A 21,894-nucleotide genomic window follows, 5' to 3' on the forward strand; every position below is an offset into this window, starting at 1 on the left:
GAAGAGGTAAATACTGGTTGAAATGACCTGCTGTTTGTTTTAGGACACTGGAGAGCCAGGCTGGTGGAGAGGAGAGCTCAATGGCAAAGAAGGAGTCTTCCCAGATAACTTTGCTGTTCAAATACAAGAGTCTGATAAAGACTTCCCTGTAAGTTCTTACACCTATTGTTTAGTATCACAAAAAACTATTAATGAAAATGCAGAGAATAAAAGAAGTCTCAGCACATTATGCTTCTTAAAATATTACAATTGTGGCAGTTTCAACTTTATCTTGACCTAGTTTTATAAAAGAAGAAAGATGAAAAGATTAATCTTTGTGTTTAACTTGTCCATAAATACTAAAGTGAGGCATGTTTTTTGAGATTAACTCTAATTAATGAGGATGATCAGGTCCTTAAGAAAAGGATGTAGTTCTGAAAGCATGGTGTTGCATGTTACTGATTACTAAATTAAACCCTTACTGTTTAGGAAGGAGATAAGCTGTTGGTTTTTTCTAACTCAAGTCCTTAAGTAACTGTAATTACAAAATGCTGAGTGACCCCTCTGGGTCTGATTGGGATTTTTCCATGTCAGAATTTGCAGTAGGCTGCAGTATATGAAGGATGTTTTTTGGGTAGGATTTAGGAATGTTTTTTCACCATCTTGTGTACTAACTTGTAGAAATTCATGTTTTCATGTTGTTCTCAAAGATCTTATAATTTTGGTGCTCATTTTACAATGTTTTTTTTTTTTTTTGGTTGAGATTAGTGTGATGCTTTGGTTCTGTCACATTTGTGTAGCAAAGATGGTTGTTTTAATTCCCAAATGTACATCAGCCCCAGGTGGAATGGATTCAGCTCCAGATCAGGAGCTAATTTATCATTTATCCAGAGTTGCCTCACATACACAGAAACCTACCTACCCCTAGTCAGAATTTTCTTTACAGATGGATTCTCAGCTGTGCAAGGGTGGCATAAATGCCATCAAATACAAGAAAAGAGGGTAGGTAGGGTGGCTATTTCACAATATAGAGTTGTTTCCGACTGAGAGGGAGGGGGGAACCATTCTTTTACCCTAAACAGCATTTCCCTGCTTTGATCCTTTGTTCTGCTTTGTGTGCAGTGTCTCAGCACAGGGATTCACCTTGCACTGAGCAGCTTTCAGGTTCAAGGCATTGGATGGCTGGTGATCATAATCAGCTATTTGATACTGACTTCATGAAAAAACAGAGCAGAACTGTATAATGGCAAGTTGATGCTGAGCTTGGTTTAATTGTTTTTGGTGCAGGCAGCAATGCTGCACAGCTGGATAATGTAGTTACTTTTTTGGGAAGAAAGAAAATAGAGTCTTGTTACTTAGGTACACTTGCTTTTGTATCCTCTGAAACCAGAGGAAGAAATTGAATATGGCTTCTCCTGCTTGCTTAGTTACATTTCACATGTTAGAATAAAATCTTATTGCATTAAAAAGGGCTTGTTCAATAGCTGTAGGGGCACAGAAGTGAAATCCATCCATAGCAAATGTTTGAGAAATTCCCACTGTAGGGTGTTTTTGGAGCGGTGTGTTACACGGAGCCTGTATGGTTTCAGCAGTACCTGTGTGAAGAACAAGTGGGTTTGTAGGCTTTTGTATCATTTTATCAGGGAATCTCGTCCTTAGTACGACCAGAAAGGCCCCTCTTCTAAAGCAATTTAATGAACCACTTTCCAAGGATGAGTGGTTGGGATCTCTCCTGGGAGGTGCCAGTCTCCTTTCAGCAGGACAGAGATTCAGCTTTCAAGTGTATCAGAAAGTGATGGGTAACTGTTTCAAAATAGTAATTTCAGTGTACAAACTGTTGCATTGTGATATTTTGTACATTTTTAATGGCTGGCATAGTTTGTCCATCTCTCTCACTTAAATATAATGATAAGGGAGCTCAAAACAATGTTTTTGATGTAACTGCAGTCTTTGAGACAAATGCTGCCAGCATCCATTAGTTTTTTCTTACAGTTACACTAATTTAAAAGTCAGTTAATGGAAGCCATTCCTCTGATACTCAATTCAGAAACCTGTTTTTAGTGAAAGTGAACATTTTTGGTTCAAAAAATTACCTGATTGCTCTTTTAACTGGTATTGTACTAAGATTGAGGTTTACATATTGAAATCAAAATGAGTGTGATCAGAGCAATTCTTTGGACTACAAAAGATGAAATTACTGGATTTAGGGTTTTTTCTCCTCTGTTTATGCACATTGCTGAAGCACTGATTTAATTTCAACAGACCTGAATTTTGTTCCTGAATTTTTATAACTGGTTGTCTGGGAGATATCAGAGGAATTGTTCCAGGTCTTTGTGTTTCCTGTCTGAATTGATTGCCTCCTTTGTGAAATATTTTGAAATCAGCTGGTAAACAAGCTCCACATTACAGTATGCAAAACAAAACACAAATGAGGCTGTCTTGGATACAGAGAATATCTGCTTGCTTGCTTGTTTGACTTTGGTTTTTCCCCCTTCATTTTGCAGAAGCCAAAGAAACCTCCACCTCCAGTTAAAAGTCCCGGTATGTAGTACATGTCTGGTGTTCTGAGAAAATACTAAATTGCAGAAGCAGTGTATGACTTCAAAAGAAAATTTAGAAGTAGTTTTTTATTTCTTAGTAATGCAGCCATAGTCACACCTCAAGCTTACTTTTAATACTTTATATATTTTGCTGTTGCTGTATATTTTTAAAATTATGATGGAGCCTACTTTGGAATCATTTTAACAATGGCTCACCATTTTTGGGCTCAAGTGAGTGTTTATAAACAGTATTACAGTCCTTGCAAAAGAGAAGACACAACTTGGCATTAGTCTTATTTTTAGTTAGGGACCAAGATAATTAAAGCTCTTTGAAAAATGTCTGTGGTTTGCATTTGCATTCAGCTTCAAGACCTGAATTGCCAGCTGGAGAGAAGAAATTCCTTTCTTTGAGGCCAGAAGAAAAAGGTAAGGACAGTTTTCTTCATAGTGACTTGGCTGCTCTGGCAATAGGGTCTCTGTTCGGGAACCATCATACAAACTCCCTCGATACCATCTACTGAAGTTGTCATGTCTGCGATGTTACAAAAATGTCTTTGGAGTGGTTAGAGAAACTGCTAAACTCTATTAAAATGTTTATTTCTTGTTATTACATGACATTCTGAAGATTGGTTATTGTATTACACAGTAACATAGTAGCTATTAAATTCCTGAAGGTGTAGTTATGTGACAGTGGCTGCAGTTTTGAGCAGCAGGAGTAAGTTATTAGGAAGGCAAAGGTCAACTGCTGCAAAAATCAGTCTGGTCAAAAGTATTTTGAAAGAGCTACACAGAACAGATACAAGACTCCTTAGATAGATGCTACAGTCTCAGACATGGAGATTTCTTATCCTGTTAATTCTTGCTATATTCCATATTTTCAAGGTCCATTGAATTTGGAGACATTTACTACTTTATTCTTAAAATTTAAAGGATGCCCTTTTCCAGAGGCAAAGCTACTCACCTAGACAGATTCTAAAAGGCTTCTTTCCATGATTGAAAAAACTTGCCAAGTGAAAATGTTTTATTGTGTTTTAAAGTGAGAAGCTTAAACAAATGTGTTGGTTGGTTGGGCCTTGCAGAAGAAATCCTGCAGCTTAACCAAATTACAAAACCACTCTGTCCTGTAAATGGAGAACTGTGGCTGACCAGTATTTCTACCAGTGTGGTTCCTGAGGGGTTTCTTGGCTTCCTTGGGCAGTTTTTATAACCCCCATTTTAACAAGGCACCTTCTCAGGTATTAAATATGAAAAACACTTGTTAAATCAGTTCTGTTTGTTCTGTATGTGAGCAAACAATAATTTTTATCTGTTGGAGCAGTGTCTTCAGATGTGAATTAAGATCAACTGCATGATTCCAGAAATGTTGATCTCCTGGCTCCTTTTAAATACTTCTAAACTGTAACCAGTTTAATTTTAAACTGGTTCTGTTTGGACTAAAGTATTAATCTTTGCATAGCTGAGCTCAACTGTTCATGGAGGAATATAGGCAAAAATATTGAGTGACACCATCCAAAAAACATAGGAATGTGAAATCTATTACAAAATTACATAAGATAGAGAACTCTTCTTTACTGAGCTACAGGAAATGAAGGAGGAAAAATTTGTTAAGGATTCAGTTGCAGATCAGGTCATAAGAGTTAGTTTTTTAGATAGCACTAGTGTTTACTGGATGATATACCCATTTATCAGTGCAGTTGGAATTGTGGAAAAATAGCCCTGTTAATACTAGTAATTGAATCCATTAAGTATGAAATTGTTCTGTAACTAGTTCTCAGAAAAAAATATTAATTGAGCAGCTCTAATCAGAAGCTATCAAACCATGTCATTTTTTATGCCTATTGGGAGACTAATCTGTCTTTAATTGCAATCAAATATTGATCAAAAATTAGAATTTCTGTGACTGTTTCTGTATTTATAGTGAAGGGCACTTAGTGGTATCTATCATGTAGAAATTTTTTTCCAGTGTAAATGTCTTCAGATTTCTATTTTCTATTTCCATTACTAACCTATTTATTTTTAGCCAACATTCTTTTTCATTGAGAAGCAAAATCCAAAAAAGACATGTCATTTGTCCAGCAGAAATGCCCAATTTCTGTGTTCATGGTGAACCTTGGCCTTTGGTGTTAACTTACTCCACTTAGCTATAGACATTTTTTATATTCAGATTCTGAGTGGGAGTATTAGAAAGGAGAACTGACAGATGAGAGTTCCGGAATAGGGTTTGATGACAGCATTTTTTTTCTGCCGTTTATGAACTCTCTTAAAAGCAAATTCTCAACTTGTGCTGAGCACAGCTTCAATAAAGCCGATTGATCTGCAGTTAGTGCTGGCTGGTGTTGGGTGGGGAGGCAGGAGTGGCTGCTGCTGCCGATGTGCTGCTTTTCACAGGGCAGGCAGCCCCACCGTGTGGCAAATCCTTCCACTGCTTCAGCATCCTGTGCTCTTAGCTCCATGCTGAGACACTGCAGGGAGATGGCAGCCAGTTTGTTTTGGCTCGTTTCTCCTCCTGGTGTTCAAGTGTCCCAAAGCAGGAAGAAGTTCTGCCCCTGAGCAATGCTTTTGGCAGAGGTGTCTCTAGGATCTGTTTGCTTCCCAATACTCCTGTGAAAGTACGTTGGCTTCTTCCTGTTTTGGGGTTGGAGGGTGCTCAGTGGCTGCAGGACTTATCCAAAGGGAATCAGTCCTAGACCTGGCAGTTCAGGCACTTTGCTGGCATGGAGCTGAAGCAAATACCCAGCCCCTGCTCCCAGGTCCACAGCATATATAAACAATTTACACCAGATCAATACTTGGTTAAAAGCAAATTGCAGAAGGGGAGGATGGGGAGAATCAAAGCTGAAGGTCACTCTCTCCATCCCAGTTTACTGATTTACTGCCCTATAAGGGCAGTAACTGTAAAGAATTGTAACCCTTTGCTGTAACCTAACAATTATTTTTTAGAATATTCAGTACTTAGTGTATACTGAATTGTGACATGGTTTCACAGGGAAAAGTAGAAGGTTTGCTCTGGCTAATCCAGCAGAGTAGAGTTAGGCCACATGGTTCAAACCTATTCAACTATTGCTTGTAAGGCAGCTTGAATTTTTCAGTGTCCTGTATGTTGTATGCCAGCTCCTCTGGACAGGATTCAGTTAGATCATGTAGTCATTAAACAGATAAATGGGGGGTTTTTTGGTGGTTTTTTTTTTTTTTTTTTTTTTTAGTATTATTCATACCTAATTTCCATCTCTTTGTAGGAAGGCAGACTTGAGATAAAATAAATTCAGCTATTCAGATAAAAATTCATTTCTCTCCTCCCCTTTGTCCATAGATAAATTATGCTGTTTGTGTGTGTAAGAAGTCTAGTTACAACAAAATAAAAACCCCTACCTCTTTCATAGAAAATCAAATGAATTTGTAGAAAAGACAAAGCAGTACATAGATTTTTGATTCTTAGCTGTCATTTTCAGTGCAATAATGTGAATCCATAATTTATTACTATTGTCTCATGTCAGTAGGAAGATTTATCTTACTCTTTTGATAAATCTTTTTGAGCTCAGGTAAGTAATTTGTGTGTTTTGATAAGGTGTCATTTAAGACACTTGCATATGTATTTTTCATTTTGATCTTCAGAGAAGGCATTTCTGACAGCAAGCGCTTTCTAACTGATTAGTGGTGTAAGAATTCTAGACAATGTGGAGTTTTTAAAATGTGGCTTCCTTTGCCAGATGAAAAAGGAGCTTTGGATCAGAAGCCTTTGAAGCCACAAGCTCCTCAAGTACCACCCAAGAAGCCGATTCCTCCAAGCAAGACCAACAGCCTACTGAGAGCAGGGCTCCTGCACCCAAAACGTCCAGACAAACCTGGTTTGCCATCATCTGCATCCAAGTCAGTATCACTGAAACTGCAGGCACCAAGTATATTCAATTTGATTTGTTGTTTGATCTTCCCTCATGGATGAGTTGGGAAGAAATGTGTGCTTTAAGGGTGAAAAGGATGCAAGAATAAGTTTTGCCTTATGCCTACCATTGTCTTAGTTCTCCAAGTCTTTATGAAGGTGAACTTAGGCTTTTCAAATCCTTTGAGACATTGAATCCATCTCAGAGTCAGCATTAGAGCATAACTGACCATGCTGCAGATGAAATTGCTCATCTGATTGCTGCTGTAGCTACAGTAACATGGTGGAATAAAAGAATGTGGGCATGGCCCTTGAGAATTATTACTGTGTTGAAAAAAATCCCTGAAAATTTGAGCTGCCTCAGTGTTCAAGGCTTGAACATTTTGCATAGGGTAAGATAGATGGAAAGGAAGAACTGAGCACAGGTACCTCTGCTAAAGGTACTCACTGTGGTACTCATGTCTGCTCCTGGGGAAGGGAGCACTTACTACAGAACCACATTCAGATTCTCTACTCTTGAGCCTTCTCCCTTGAGTTACTGGATAAATAGATACAAATACTTCTTCTAGATCCACTTAATTTTTCTTTCCTCATGAGTTTGAAACTTCCACTATAACTAATTTTGCATCCATACAGTCTCCCACACACGGAATTTTCCTTTCTGTCTCCACTGCAGCAGTTGCTAGGCCCTTACCCAGAAGTGTAAACCAACAGCTGACTGGTAACTGTCCCTTTGGGATGTTGGCTTAAAAGAACCATGAGAAAGTGAGGTTGTGCTACACTTGGCCTTGTGCAAATAAAGCTGCTATATCAAAGAGCTTGCACCTTAAATAACTTTTCCATATAGAATTATGTTATATTCACTTGGTATTTTGGAGGCTTTCCCAAGTAAAGATTATTTCTTTAAAACCACAAGTCATATTGTTTTCCAGCTTAGAAAATAATTGTTGTTCTTAAGGGATGCACATGTGCAGTTAAATAGAGGTCTGTAGTAAGCTGTGGGCCTTGATAATTGAAACCTTTAAATCTTAGAGATATTTACATGTCTGAAAGTGTTTAGCATTGTTTTAGGAAGATCAGGCTGCTATCTCTTTTTCTACTGCAATAAAACTTTTACAGGCTTTGGGAGGTGAAATAATGAAAGGGGCACAGTTTATATATGACATGTACAGGCCAACCAGATAATCAGGCCTGGTCAGCATGGGTTTGTGATGGCAAGAACTGTAAAGGAAAATGTTTTCTATTATTTTTTATTTATTTTGGTGGGGGTTGCACTACTTTGGATTTTTTTCCTTGTTGTTCTTGGGGTTTTTGTTGTCTGTGAATGATGTGAGCAGATATGGAAGGAATGCATAGTAGAACAAAAGCTGCAAGGTGGCTTTTTCCATATCCAGCAAGAAATACCTTGTTCTTGTCAGCCCTTTTTCCTGTACAGGAAATTTTCTTTCATGTCAAGGGGTCAGTTTCTGAATTATTTCAAGAGGTATTAGTGGAAATATTATTTAGCTCACCTGTTATTTGAAATGTGATATTTTGAACTGAAATGCCAAAGTGTGTCCTAAAAGTTCTGGATTATTTTCACATGGGTTTTGTGCACATCTAGCAACTCTGCAGGAGATGGAGCAGAAAAATTGGTTGTCATAGGAGTAGAATTGATTTCCAGAAGCCTTGATTTTAAAACAAGGCTTTAGAAAGTGATAAAATCTACCATAATTTTTCAGTTTGCTTCTAATTCTTGGTATTTTTCCCTTTTAAACTATTTCATCTCTTGACTAGGCAGGTTTTGTTTTGTTTTTTTCCTTACCACAGAACTAATGGAGAAGTTGTTACTCTTCGACCGAAATCTGAAGTTGAGCCAGTACCAAAACCAAAGTTAGACTCTGAACCATTGCCACTCAGACCAAAATCAGTAGAGGTAGATTCACTTGTGGTAAAGAGCTCTAAAGAATCAGGTAAGAAAAGAAATATTCTTTTGTGCCTTTCTGTTTGGATTGCTGTGTTTTACAGGGCTGGAATAAGCTTTTTGAGTGATTTACTCAAAATGCCACTGAGTGCATTCATGCCTGTGTATTTTTTAAGAAGTGCTGGAGACAGCTGAAGGTAAGAGTCAGGAGGGGATGAGCAGATGTCAGCAGGGTATTTGCAGGTAGCTGCTGAGCTCTGGGTTGGAACAGTGGGTAGGAAGGGAGACGGAGATAATGGTTTGTCCTTCTAATTTGAAAGCTTGCTTTTTTTGCTGCCACTTCATCTTGAGTTTTTATGAAGTTGTTTTCTTAATGGCTGGTTCAATTTGTTCTGCTTTTGCAAGTCAGATAACTGCTTTTCTAGCTAACTTCAGAATTCTTGGTAATGCCATTACCTTTGGCATTTAGTTCAGAGCTATTCTAGATTTTGACTTTATCATACCTTAAATTGGGACCTTAGAAAAGCATGGAGCATTGTACATTTGAATACATGCTTATGGCTTTGCTTAAAGCACCTTGAGCCAAACCTGGCATCTCCTTAATTTTAAATATATTCAGTAAAACCCTTGATAATGGTTAAAGCACTCACATTTAATGATCAGAACCTCTGAACTACTGTATTGATACCATTAGCCCTAGACTGACAGTGCAACAGATACCAGACCTCTGTGTGTCACTTAGGCAGAGATCAGCTGCTGTGGGCATATTTTTCTAAACTCCTAAATTATTTATATTTTAATGATTTAACCACTTCAGAAAAAGCTGTAGTGAATTGTACTTGCAGTGTCCATCGTGCATATCTCAAATGCAACTTTTTGTCTCAGAAAAGATTTCAGTAATAGCAGATTTAAAAATATTATAAATGTGTTTATTTTTAAGGCAAATTACAATATTCTAGTTGTAGAATAGTTGGTCCAAAGTATAATAAATTCATCTGGAAGATAAAAATAATGCGTTGAAAGAACTGAAGCAGTTAAGGAATGGAAAAAAATACTCCTGACTGTTTTTCATTGAGCATGTTAAAATATGCTTTTTAAGTGTAAATGCTTTATATGAGGAAAGGTTAATTCATGTATGTCTCTAATACAGAAGTTATGCTACTGAAGTTATATTGTAGAAAAAAATTCTTTAATATGGGGGTGGTAAGGCCCTGGCACAGGTTGCCCAGAGAAGTTGTGGCTGCCCCATCCCTGGAAGAGTCCAAGGTCAGGTTGGATGGGGCTAGGAGCAGCCTGGAATAGTGGAAGGTGAAGATCTTGAAGTTCCCTTCCAACCCAAGCCATTCTATGATTATCAGCTTTCTAATTAGGGTAATAAATTCTATGATTATCTCTAGGGTTGTGTTTGATGTATTACTGTATAGCATAGTATCATTTAAACTCAGGAAAAACTCCCCATGAAAACAGCTGGAATATATTTTTTTTCCTTTACATTCAGTTACCTTGAAATCTTTAATAACCAGAGTGGCAACATAATAGCTGTGTTGTAAGGTGTTCATGTATATACTGCAACTCAGAATATTCTGAAATAGAAAAAGAATAATTTTGCACAGATTGATTAAAAAAAAAAGATTTTTTTTTTTCTAACATTAGTTTTTACAGGATTCTGGAGAAATTAAAAATTTTAATACCTAGGCAGGGCCCAGGGGTAGACAATGTTCAGTTCAGTTGCGTTTGGTGCACAGCAAGCAGAGGAGGCTCAGGCAGTTCATGTGGGGCTGCAGCACTGAGAAGGGTCAAGGAGCTGCAGTTGAAGGAAGGTTTCAGAAATCCTCTGTTTTGTCAAACTGGCATTCCTTAAAACAATCTGCATAAGTCAGTCCTACTGCTCTTGTGAAAAGGGACTGATCCAAACTCCTGCCAGTAAAGTGTAATGAATCTCATGCTCTAATTCTCTACATGCGGTGCTGCTAAAGACATAATACCCTGTGCAGCCCAGTCTATATTAAAAAAAAAAAAATGTTAGGTCCTTATATAACTTCTCTTATAAAGACTGTTTAACCTTACAATAACTAGAACAGGTATTAATAAAAGATGAGGGAAAATGGATGGCTGGGGCTGGCAACTGCTTTACCAGAGTTATTTCTTCCCCTCGTCTTCAGATTATGATCATGGGGTAGGTGAATTGATGAATTTTTAGGATTTTTTTTTTTTTTAAATATGGGTCCTGGTTTTTTTGCAACATAGTTTGACCATGAAGTGAAGTTTAGTTTGAGCCATTTTCAGTTCAGCGTAAGAAGCTGTAAATATTCTGTTATGAAAAAACCAACCCACCCCATGCCAAAATTGTCACCAGCCGTCAGATAAGGACAAATAATCAGAACCGTTTAGAAACATTGATCACATTGAAATAACTCCTCTTGAAATTTTAATTGAAAAATTGCATAAATGTTTCTCTGTTTGATTAGAATCAAGTACTGTAAAAGACTAAAGCTGTAATGCTGGCATGCTGAACATGTAAAGCAATTCTGTTTCTTCTACAAATGTTTCTTTTTCCTGCTTTGTAAAATAATTTTTTTGTTCAGAATCTTTTTCTAGACATTCCTCTCCTTGACTTTTCTTTCCAGATTTTGTTTCCTATCCTGTTTGCCATGTTTCCCTTCTTACGTGTCAGGAAATTACCCTACCCTTCTCCATTTTGGTAAGATAACAATCTCTAAGGAAATCCAAATGCTTTATTCCATACACATCCTCTTCCTAACATCGTGAATGTGGTTTTCAGTTGCAATTATTGGTACTAAAATTTTGGGGTTTCTATTAAAAATGCACTTTTTTTTGTTTGAATGCCTGTTTTCCTTAGCTGTTAAAGAAGTTATTTTAAGTAGGCTTTTCCTTTAGGAACTGGTGGGGACTAAAAGTAAGAAAAAAATTATAGTTGAGCTGCTGATAAACCAAACTTTGTGTTTGTTTGTAGTGAAATATGACCAGTACCTTTAGTACATCTGGTGTATGTAGGTTGAATGGCTTTATCATTCTGTACACACAAATAACACAGTCATGAATCTTCTGGGTGCTTAAATATTTTATAGCTTATAGCTGTGCCCTGAATTTCTGGGGGGAAATCTCAGCAAGATGAGTAATATTAGAAAGGATGGCATCTTTTTACTCCACAGATTAATGTGGGTTCTTATTTTCTAAAATATTGGATGCATTTCACTTGTATCATGGGTATTTAAGCCCCAGCCATGTGAGATGGTGGAACCATGATTTCTTCAGCCACCTTTCAGCTTTGCTTCTTTTTGTGAAGGCTTTTTAAGACAAGCTGCTATGAATACACTTGAAACATTCACAAATCTTAACAAAGCCTCTCATTATTTGTGCCTGTTAAAGCTCCTAACAGCTCTGTGGTAGATCTGTGGTAAGCTTGTAGAAGAAACATTTCTAATAGTCCATGCTATGTAACTTTAGGCTTAGTTCATCTTCTTAGAAAGGTGCTCTTGCTCAGTCAGAAACTCCTTTTTTTGACCCAGATTATCACCAGATGTGTGGTATTGCTCTTTTGGCACTATGATGGGATTTCCTTTAACAATTGCTGACAGGCTGTCTGTAAGAGTCCTATTTGATAAATCATTTTATTGATTGACATGGGTGTAGACTGTGAACTTTCAATGGATTTCATCAGTAAACCCCCTAAGCCCACAGTAAAACCAATCAGCCTACCACCACCACCACCAAAAAGCCCAAACCCCAATCTTCACCAACCTGTGTTTTAATTTCTTCCCTATACCAAAGCAATAAATTGGAAAAGTAAAAACAAAAATTCAAGTAGAGTCAGAATTCCCTCTGACTGGAATCTGCTGGCAAAATCTTAATGTTGAACAATTCTCTCAGGTGTAACAAATTCCTTTAGAAGATGTTAGAAATGTGGGAAAAGTCCTTGGTTTTTGTAACATCCCACTATCTATATTTAAATAGTACACAGTTCAGGACTCTAGCAGTCTTCAAGCCTTGTCAAATAATGTGATTTTTTTTTTTTCAAACTTACGTTTAATATGCCTGATGTTTACTGTTCATGGAGACAGGACTGGCATTACAATCATAATAGCAACTAAATTTATAATTCTTACTTAAATTTCTTGCAAAATGATTTGTCATTTCTGTAGAATGACAAAAGAAGGATCATTTAAAGTCAGAAATTAGTGAGATGAGGGGAAAAAGACATAAAAGTTTTTCTTGTTACCTTTTTAATGATACCTAACTAACATAAATACTAATTTGCCCTTTGGCAGCCTGGTCTAGGGGAAGGTGTCCCTGCCCATGGCAGGGGCTCGAACCAGGGGGATCTTTAAGGTCCCTTCCAGCCCAAACCCCTGTGTGATTGTGACAGCTTTGTACTCTGGGATTACTGAGAATTGAGTAAAGACCATGCAATTGACTCCATGGTCACTGTTGCTTGCAGTGTATTAAAGGAAATATTTTATTGGCACAGACTGGAACAGAAGTCCCTTTTCATTTATTTCTCCCTCATCCTCTTTTTCCGTCAGCTGCTTGCCATTCATCGCTCTTCTGTTTCTTCTTTCTTTTTTTTTTTTCTCCCCTGCTTGTTTAACTGCCGGTGTGATTGCATGCTTACACAAGACTTTCTTGACATTCTCTTGAATAGAAGTAAAAAGCAGCAAAACTGATTGGTAACCGTGCTATAAAGGAATGGGTGATGAAGTCAGTCTGGTCAGGGCTGTCCAAAGGAGCTGAATGTTCTAAGGCCTTCAAGGACATTAATGCAGAGAACACATTAAAATCAATTAAAACATTCAGTGGAAAACTTAGTACCTACTTAGTACCTAAAGGTAGAAAATAACTTTGACAATGTGTGAGTAAAACTTGGGTTAATCAGATGATTTTAAGACATCCAGACACTGAAGGAGTATGAATGGTCTGGTTCAGTGTACCCAAGGCTTTTTTCTTATCTGACCTTTAATGGGAATGCAGGAAAAGACCTATCATAGGTTCTATTTGCTAAATCATAATGTCAAGTAAGAATCAGAGGTCATGAAAAAAATCAAACCCAAAGTCTTGAATGTTGTTTATGGTGCCTGTAGTAAGTACTGTGTGGTATTTAAGTTAGTCTATAGACTTTAGTCTATCAACTAAGTCATGTATTTGGGTTGTAAATGATATATAATAACTGTAATCTTATGTCAATGCTTAAATAAAAACCACCACTCAATCTCACAAAACATCTGTGGCCAGGTAAGTATATTTATTTTTGTGGAGAAAAGGCCAAGTACTGTTGTTACTTAGGTGGAATACCTACTTTACTAAGACTAGTTGTGGTCAGTTCTTCTATTATCATCTTTTTTCCTGAAGTTGCCTGTTCCCAGAGGATGTAAAGAATTTCTGCTGATCTGACAAGAGAGAGTTTTCCTAGAGGTGTGAGCATAAAGAGCCTAATGAGCAAAGAGATCTGTGTGATTGAATAAAGTACAAGAGAGGAGTTTTGAAGTGTTTTATTAAAGTCTTTATGAAGTTGTGTATTATCTGTAGCTACTGAACATGAAAAAAACTACCCTGCACAGATGTAGTTGCAGTTAATGTCTTGTTAACTTTCTCCAATGTGTGGAGTACACCAGTATGTAATTTACCATTTTGCTTTTATTTTTGTCTTAGTCACTAAACTTGCATTTTCATGCTTTTCATGTTATAAGAAGTCAAGTTCAGTGACAAGAAAATATACTCTTAAGTAGCTGAATATGGCAGTTCTTAGAAAAAGTAATAAATATATTTTCTGTAGATGCTGCCATGTTGCTAGAGCATTTCTTCTGTTCACACAAATTAACTTGAATAATTAAGTCCTAGTTGAATTAACTCTTATCTTTTTTTCAAGGGGGAAAATAGAGTTTTCCAGATATGTCAAAGTCATGCAGTTGTTTCAGATACCTCATGTGTTGTATATGCTGAAAATCCTCAAAATAACAAGAATTCTGATAATTTTTTTTTGTGTTTTAAGTAAAAAAAAAACTGATAAAAAGAACACAGCAAAACTTTTTGGTCTTGATGGTGGTCTCTGCTTTCCTCTTTTTGTAGATCTGTTAAGCTTTGATGATGTCATAGCTACCTCAGATAATCTGTCACACCCGACTGCGAACCGGCCCAAGATGCCTGGTAGGAGGCTGCCTTCCCGTTTCAATAGCAGTAGTCCTGTGAGTATTTTGGGGGTGTTCTCCTAGTAGGGAACTAAAAACTGTCTTCCCAGGAAACAGGACTACATTGGGGAACAGTCTTTTGAGCCATTTACCTGAAGGGCAAAATGCTGCAGGAGTTCAGTTCCTGTAGGTTTTGTGTGCAGGGAGATCCATTCCCAGAAGGGAAGTGAATGTAAGAGAAACAACTGGAACTGTGTTGCAGCTGAAGGAGTGTTTCTGTTCCATGAGGTTTTGCTGCAGGAAGTGCTCTGCTCTTCTGGCCTCACTGATGGTGCAGTAGGTGTTGTACATACACACGGCTCTGAAACTGTCTGTAGTGACTTGGACAATTGGCCACTATAAATTTGTAATTTAATGCTACTGTAACGTGAGGGTTGTGATCTTAGTGCTGATGTGAGGTTGGCAGATAATGAGAAGCAGGTGGTGCAGAGTCCTTGAAATCCGTTTTTCTCACTGGATATGTTGCATAGTTGTGCCAGTTACCATCTACAGTTACTGCACATTTGTGTTTTGTGGAAGCACCTACAGGCTCCCAGAAGTGTCACAGACTTAAGGATTGCAAATATGCTTGAAAATCCTGCCCAAGATTCCTGTGTTTGATTTAAGTTCAGCTCATTGTGGGGAAGGAAAGTTCTGACTGTCAGGGATAGAAAAGTTTGATAGTGTAGCAATTTAACTGTTGTTACTTGGTTTTCCCCTTTACTATTTCATTTTTAGAAACACGTGAAAGTCTATTTTTTTTTAATTTACTTTTAATCTTTGTTGTTTTTAATTCTGAAAACTTTTTCATTCCTCATGAATGGTTTACCAGGCAAGTCAAAATGTGGGTCCAGAAAAAATTCTGAAGGTGCAGAAAGAAGAAGAAAGTGCCAAACCAAAGCCAGTTGAAACAAAGAAGGTATGATGCTACCAAGGAGCCAGAGGAGTACCAGGCAGCTTGGTGTTCTGTTCATCCTGTTTGCATTTCCAGTACAGGTTCATGAAACCATCTGAATGCCAGTGCTGGTAGTTGAGTTCAAGTGAGCTCAGTCATTTAGTATAAAGTTCATAGTAAGAAATTTAGTATTGAAGTTCATTTATACTTACAAAGTGCATGGGTTCTGGTGAGAGATGCTGTATCAGGTGGTATTTCCCAAATAAGTTCCATATCTGCTCTGCCTTCAGTCTCCTGACAGACAGAATAACTGAGCAGATCAGCAGAGTGCACAAAAGTTTGTGCAAAATTGTTGTAATCTTCGCTGCAGCGTTGTTCTCGCCTCTCTGCTGGGGCTCTTCTCCTTCCTCTGCAGCACAGTCCTTTCTATCTTCTCAGGGGCTCCTCTTGGGCTCTCGACCCACCCCTATTTATCTCAGTTACCTTCACGAGCTACAGCTGCTGCCCAACTAAGGACCCTGCAGCTGCAGCTCGTTTGGAGCAACTCAGACCCACACAGGTCTTACAATACAACATATATTCAGGCCCCCACATTTCCCCCCTTTTAACAATTATACAATTATAATATGCATACAGTCCCAGCTCTCAGGCTGCCACAGCTCTCGGCTGTCCTTAGATACAACCATAGAATATATACATATCCCTATACAGTCCCAGCTCTCAGGCTGCCACAGCTCTCGGCTGTCCTATCTTCTATAGTCCCAGCTCTCTGGCTGATATTCCAAAGTCCCAGCTCTCAGGCTGCCACAGCTCTCGGCTGTCCGGGGGATTCCATACCTTCTTTCAATGTTTGGTTGTGTGTTCTTCCTCACACGGGGTCACCAGTTGTTGTAATCTTCGCTGCAGCGTTGTTCTTGCCTCTCTGCTGGGGCTCGTCTCCATTCTCTGCAGCATAGTCCTTCCTTTCTTCTCAGGGGCTCCTCCTGGGCTCTTGACCCACCCCTATTTATCTCAGTTACCTTCACGAGCTACAGCTGCTGCCCAACTAAGGACCCTGCAGCTGCAGCTCATTTGGAGCAACCCGGACCCACACAGGTCTCACAATACAACATATATTCAGGCCCCCACATTTCCCCCCTTTTCTTTTAACAATTATACAATAACAATACGCATACAGTTCCAGCTCTCAGGCTGCCACAGCTCTCAGCTGTCTTAGATACAACCATAGAATATATACATATCCCTATACAATCCCAGCTCTCAGGCTGCCACAGCACTCGGCTGTCTTTAGATGTTCCAAGGCTCTTTTCCTTAAAGGCCATATTCTTACAGCTTTCTGCTGCTACAGCTCCTTAATTCAAAGGCCATATTATATTCTACAGTCCCAGCTCTCAGGCTGCCACAGCTCTCAGCTGTCCGGGGGATTCCATACCTTCTTTCAATGTTTGGTTGCAGTGTTCTTCATCACACGGGGTCACCAGTTGTTCTTATCTTCGCTGCAGTGTTGTTCTTGCCTCTCTGCTGGGGCTCTTCTCCATTCTCTGCAGCACAGTCCTTTCTATCTTCTCAGGGGCTCCTCCTGGGCTCTTGACCCACCCCTATTTATTTCAGTTACCTTCACGAGTTACAGCTGCTGCCCAACTAAGGACCCTGCAGCTGCAGCTCGTTTGGAGCAACTCAGACCCACACAGGTCTTAAAATACAACATATATTCAGGCCCCCACACGAAATGATCCAGTGGAATCCATTAAACCACTTTTTTAAAACGTGAAGAGTGAGGACTGAAGTGTAAGTACTTTCTTTAGTGACTACAGGACTCTCAGGTACATCCTTAATTAAGAGCTGTATAGAGTAACTATCTCACATACTCCAGTAATGCATTCAAACTGGACTTTTTTTTTACCTTTTAGGTAGAAAATTAAGGGAATTTATGCACATTTAGCTCCCATCCTGGTACAACCTATGTGCTGTAAGCATTCAGTTCATAAAGATTTCACTTCTTACCTTTCTGCCAATTTATTTTTTAGCCATCTGCATTCAGCCCACTGATTCCACCTTCATCTCAGAGACCAAGCTCTGTCATACTCGACTTTTTACCTGGAGACCTCCAACTGAAAGGAGAAACACATGAGGAAAAAATTTCTGTGGAAGAGCTCAGGACTCAGATTAATGATTTAATGGGTTTAGTAGATGCCCTGAAGAAAGAGCATGGGTAAATATTTTCTTTGTCAGTCTGCAAGGGGTTATGTAGACATCTTATAAATGTCTTCAATGCCAGACTTTAAAATGAGAGCTATTCTATGCTAATAACATATTAATACATAAATTCAGGTCTTTTCTATTTAAGTTAATCTTACTAAATGTCCTGAATACATGCAAATTTGATGTCAGAGTATTTTTGAAATTTGTACATATTTTTTCCCTCCTACTTGGCACTCCTGCATCCATTACATCTTTTTGAAAGTACTTATTGAACAGTTTGTGCTTTCTTTGTAAGGAAAAGTAGTTAATTTTCTGTAGTAATGACATAAATACATGGTGCAGGCCTTGTGTAACACTGTGCACAAGTGCGTGCAGTATTGACATTACTTATATTTTAATTTATTCTCTCTGTAGAAGTAGCCATGTTATTTTAGGTTATTTTAGCTTGAATTAAACTTTAAATATTAAATAACAGCACAAACATTTAAGTAGCCTCTTAAAATTTGGATTAAGAATTTGGGATAGGTGAATAGCAGTAGGTAAGAAGTGTTGAGTGATGGCGGAAATTTGTGGTCCAACAGATGTGAGTAACAATTCACTGGTGGGCATGTGCCTTGCTTTGTGAATCCCATTTGTAAAATATAAACAAGGCCTCTGCATCCTGTCCTCAGTAATGTGAAGTTTCTTTTTCCCCCTTCTCAATTCTGTTTCTATCCTAACTCCTTTTAGGAGAGAACTGGAAAAACTAAAGAAGGATTTGGAAGAAGAGAAGCTGTTGCGAAGCAATCTGGAGGTAATGTTAACACTCTGGGAGGGCATGGGGAGTTCAGGGCTTTGTAGGTTTTATTCTGGGATTTGATGCCACAGGAAAGCCTTGACAAACCTGCTCAGTCTCTTTTTGTTTTGCTGTTTTATTTTGTGATTGAATTAATGCCTCATGAGGCATTTGGATGTATAGAGAAGATCCAAGTTCAGCTTTCTTTTTCTGGAATATTATTTGTAACAATCAGTGTAGGGGTTGGGGTGGCAGTTCAATTTAGTGCTGTTGGGTTCTTCTCTATTCTAGAAATATGTCCAACTGGACAACTTCCAGGAGACACAGTTAATACTTTGCATTTATAAGATTGAAAGACCTATTTAATTTAAGAAATCAAAAGAAAAACAAACGTAAACTTCTCTTTATTTTGATTAATTATTTAAATATTAAGTATAGATGATTTGCCAAAAGAACAGAATGCATCCGAAAAAATTCCTGATGAATGAATGCCACTCCTCAATTTACTGATGAAGAACACTACCTACAGTGCAATATGATGCCATTAGGTAGTTAATAGGATGAGCTCATTCTAGGAAATTATTTGTCTGGTACTGAAAAGGGGCATTTTACTTGTGAAATGGTACATCTTACTGGCTACAAAGCTACTTGAAACACATGAGAGAAACTTCTGGTGAGTTTCTCTTTAATGCGACTCTAAAGCAATCAGTGAAGGTGCCTTAAGTATGCAGTAGAGATGAAGAGGATGTAACTCCAGGTGTCCTCTAAGTCCATGTCAAGAAATACAAATTAATCCAGGCAGTGTTCTGCATGAAAGGCTGTTCTAGGAGGCTGCTCTCAGATGATGGTGCAGCATTACATGGGGACCTGTCAGGTGACTGCATAACCCAGCTTTGACTTATTTTTTCAGAGAGAGTTTATCCAGATAAACTGATTAATCAATAAGATTTTTTTTAAATTTTAAAAAGATTATACCAGTACTGTAGTCACATTTTAAATTATTTTAAATTCCTGTTCTTTTAGCAATATAGTGGTACAAAATCAGCTTTAAATACTGTACTGTTAAATGCTTCTATGGTGTAATACCTAAGTGTCTTTGAAATGTAAAGCTTATAACTTTGGTGGGAGCTCTGAAGATTTCATAGCTACTTTAATAATGACTTTATTTTCAAAATGTTTGTTTTTTCAGCTTGAAATAGAAAAATTGAAGAAAGCAGTGATGTCTACATGAGACAGCTATGGACTCAATGTTTTTAATTCACCAGGAATTCAAAGCTGAACACAAGGAGAACTGACTCTTATTTCATTATAATGGATGCTCTGGTGTTCTACAGTCTTAAAGAAAAAATATAATAAAAAAAAAAGGAATATAGTCTTATATTCAGAGAGAAAACAAAAAAGAATAATGGTGTAATTTTTTTGCCAATATAAAAGAGGCCTTATTTCTTACTGTGCTGGAATTGCAGACCTTATTTTTTTGGTTTGCTTGAAAATACTACTGAATCTGTATAGAGAGGAGAGGGAATTCTTATTAGATTTTTATTGAATATCTGTAGCTTAATTTTTAAAGAGATCTATACTATAAATAGGGTGATCTGTCTTTGCAACTAATCTGTAAAATAGTCTGTTGGAAGGGACGGAATGACTGTGTTGTAATTGTAGTCACTACTTTTCCCCTACATGCAAAAGGGAATATATAATATTTGTATAATTTTGGCAGTCTTACCCAGGGTTATGCTGTTGTGCCTGTCTGCAGTGAGAATACTTAACTTTTGAACAGCATAGTATGAATAATGAGATAGGAATTTGTTAGTGCAATGAAGCAAGTGAAACTCCTATGCATTGTAGAAAGACTGAATGATCTAATTCCAGTAGCTCAGCAGAACGGTTTGTCACTTGCACTATTGGATTAAAAAGGGATTTAAGACTTAATTGTGAAATCATGACAAAATTAACTGTTAAACCACAAAATGCAAGGAATACAGAAACAGCAAGAGTCCAGTTTCAACTCAACCTGTTGTGCCTAAAATATTACAGTGTAGAGCATGAAAGAGTAAACCTTAAGTCACAGCATCTGTACTTCTGTGTTTCTGAAGTCATCAGCCTTTCTAGTGGTTCAAGTATGCATCTTGATTTGTTTTTACAATAGTCAGGTTTTGTTTATAATATATCTCCAAATAAATCCCTTTGGAACTTTGATACTCTCAAAAGCTCTCAATATTTATATATTTATGCCATAAACTTTCTCAGTATATTGCGTACCTCTAAACTTAGTAACATCTTTGTATTTTAATAAGTGATTGGAACAATTGCTTTGACATCATTGTGCTGGTGTCCAAGATGGTGTCTTTACTTCATGGAAAAGAGGTTGAGATCTTGTGGATTACCATTATCTTTAACCCCTGGGCTCAAAACTTGCACCAGAATAGTACACAAATAATATGCAAAGTGATTGGAGACAATGGTATTTATTGCCATGTTTGTCTGATTAAAGAATTAAAATACATACAGCTTTAGAAAGCCAGTCAAATTCATTAGTTTTGTTAATCAGCTCATCTCCTTTAGGTCTGCTATAACTTAAAAGACAAAAACATGCCTCATAGTTTGGCAGCTTCAGCAATAAAAGAAAATAATTCAGCTTCTCTTCATGGGAGTAGTCATAAATATAGTAATTATTCAGTATGTCACTGTTCAAGTGACATGGAAGTGTTACTTCTTGAGAGTAATCCCACACTATGGGATTCTTCCACAGTTTGTGTCATAAAATCCAAATATCAAAAGGTTAATTGGGGAATGTTTGTCCATTACTGATTCAAATAGTTCATGAAATCTCATTGAAACCTGATCGATACACTATGCAGGTATGGAGTAATATTTGCTAGTCAAAATGGTAGTAAGTTGATTCACTCTTAATGCTTTTAACCTTGAATTGCTCAAGTGCATCACAAATGAGTTGTGAGGAATCATGTGCTGTCATCAGACACTAAACTCTTGCCTGGAATTCATGCCTGTAGAGCAGGTGATGCAAAACAAGAATTGAGCCTAATGGAGGACCCAGTTTTGTTATACAAGCTCTTCACTGTGATCGGAGCATGAAACAAATTCTGGAAGGGGTTGCTCTGCAAAAATTGTGCCTGTGTGTGAGCTTGCAGAGGATGAACAGAACAAGACAATCAGCTAAAGCCACAAATGAGAGGTGTTTGTTATGTAATGGCCTTTGTTTGCTATAGCAATAAATGACCCAAGTGCAATGACTTGATTTAATAAACCTTCCTTTAAAAGTCGCTGCTATGAGTATTTGTAGCCATGAGGAAGTTGCCCTGATGTGTGTCCGTCTTGTCTTCAGCTAGTGTTACGTACTGGAGTGGAGGGGGAGAGGGTAATGGTTTTGAGACATTCCACAGTACAAGTTCCTAAGAGCAGTGTGCTTCACTGACTTGTCTACCGGTGCTGTAAAATGATGCATGCTATCCAAACTCAGCAAATAAAATGAGTATAAAAACCTCTTCAGGCATCTGCTCAATTCTGTTCAGGATTGTTT

General features: G+C 37.8%; 1 protein-coding gene across 3 annotated transcripts in view; it reads left to right on the top strand.

Annotated features, from left to right (window-relative positions):
- CD2AP (CD2 associated protein) overlaps positions 1–21,859 on the top strand; it is a 77,873-nt gene extending 56,014 nt beyond the window's left edge. For 2 of the 3 annotated variants that reach the window (XM_074538008.1, XM_005485084.4), the window contains 10 exons: positions 44–148; positions 2,484–2,520; positions 2,883–2,945; positions 6,227–6,386; positions 8,206–8,348; positions 14,384–14,499; positions 15,314–15,400; positions 17,404–17,588; positions 18,308–18,371; positions 19,543–21,859. In XM_074538008.1, the coding sequence (XP_074394109.1) occupies positions 44–148; positions 2,484–2,520; positions 2,883–2,945; positions 6,227–6,386; positions 8,206–8,348; positions 14,384–14,499; positions 15,314–15,400; positions 17,404–17,588; positions 18,308–18,371; positions 19,543–19,584 (1,002 nt within the window). In that variant the 3' untranslated portion in view covers positions 19,585–21,859. Of the gene's footprint in view, positions 1–43; positions 149–2,483; positions 2,521–2,882; positions 2,946–6,226; positions 6,387–8,205; positions 8,349–14,383; positions 14,500–15,313; positions 15,401–17,403; positions 17,589–18,307; positions 18,372–19,542 lie in introns of those variants that run through there. The other variant, XM_074538010.1, reaches the window with a different exon arrangement.
- Positions 21,860–21,894: the final 35 nt, after the last annotated feature.

Source organism: Zonotrichia albicollis, chromosome 3 (assembly GCF_047830755.1).
Source record: "Zonotrichia albicollis isolate bZonAlb1 chromosome 3, bZonAlb1.hap1, whole genome shotgun sequence".
In the NCBI taxonomy this organism is placed as follows: Eukaryota; Metazoa; Chordata; class Aves; order Passeriformes; family Passerellidae; genus Zonotrichia; species Zonotrichia albicollis.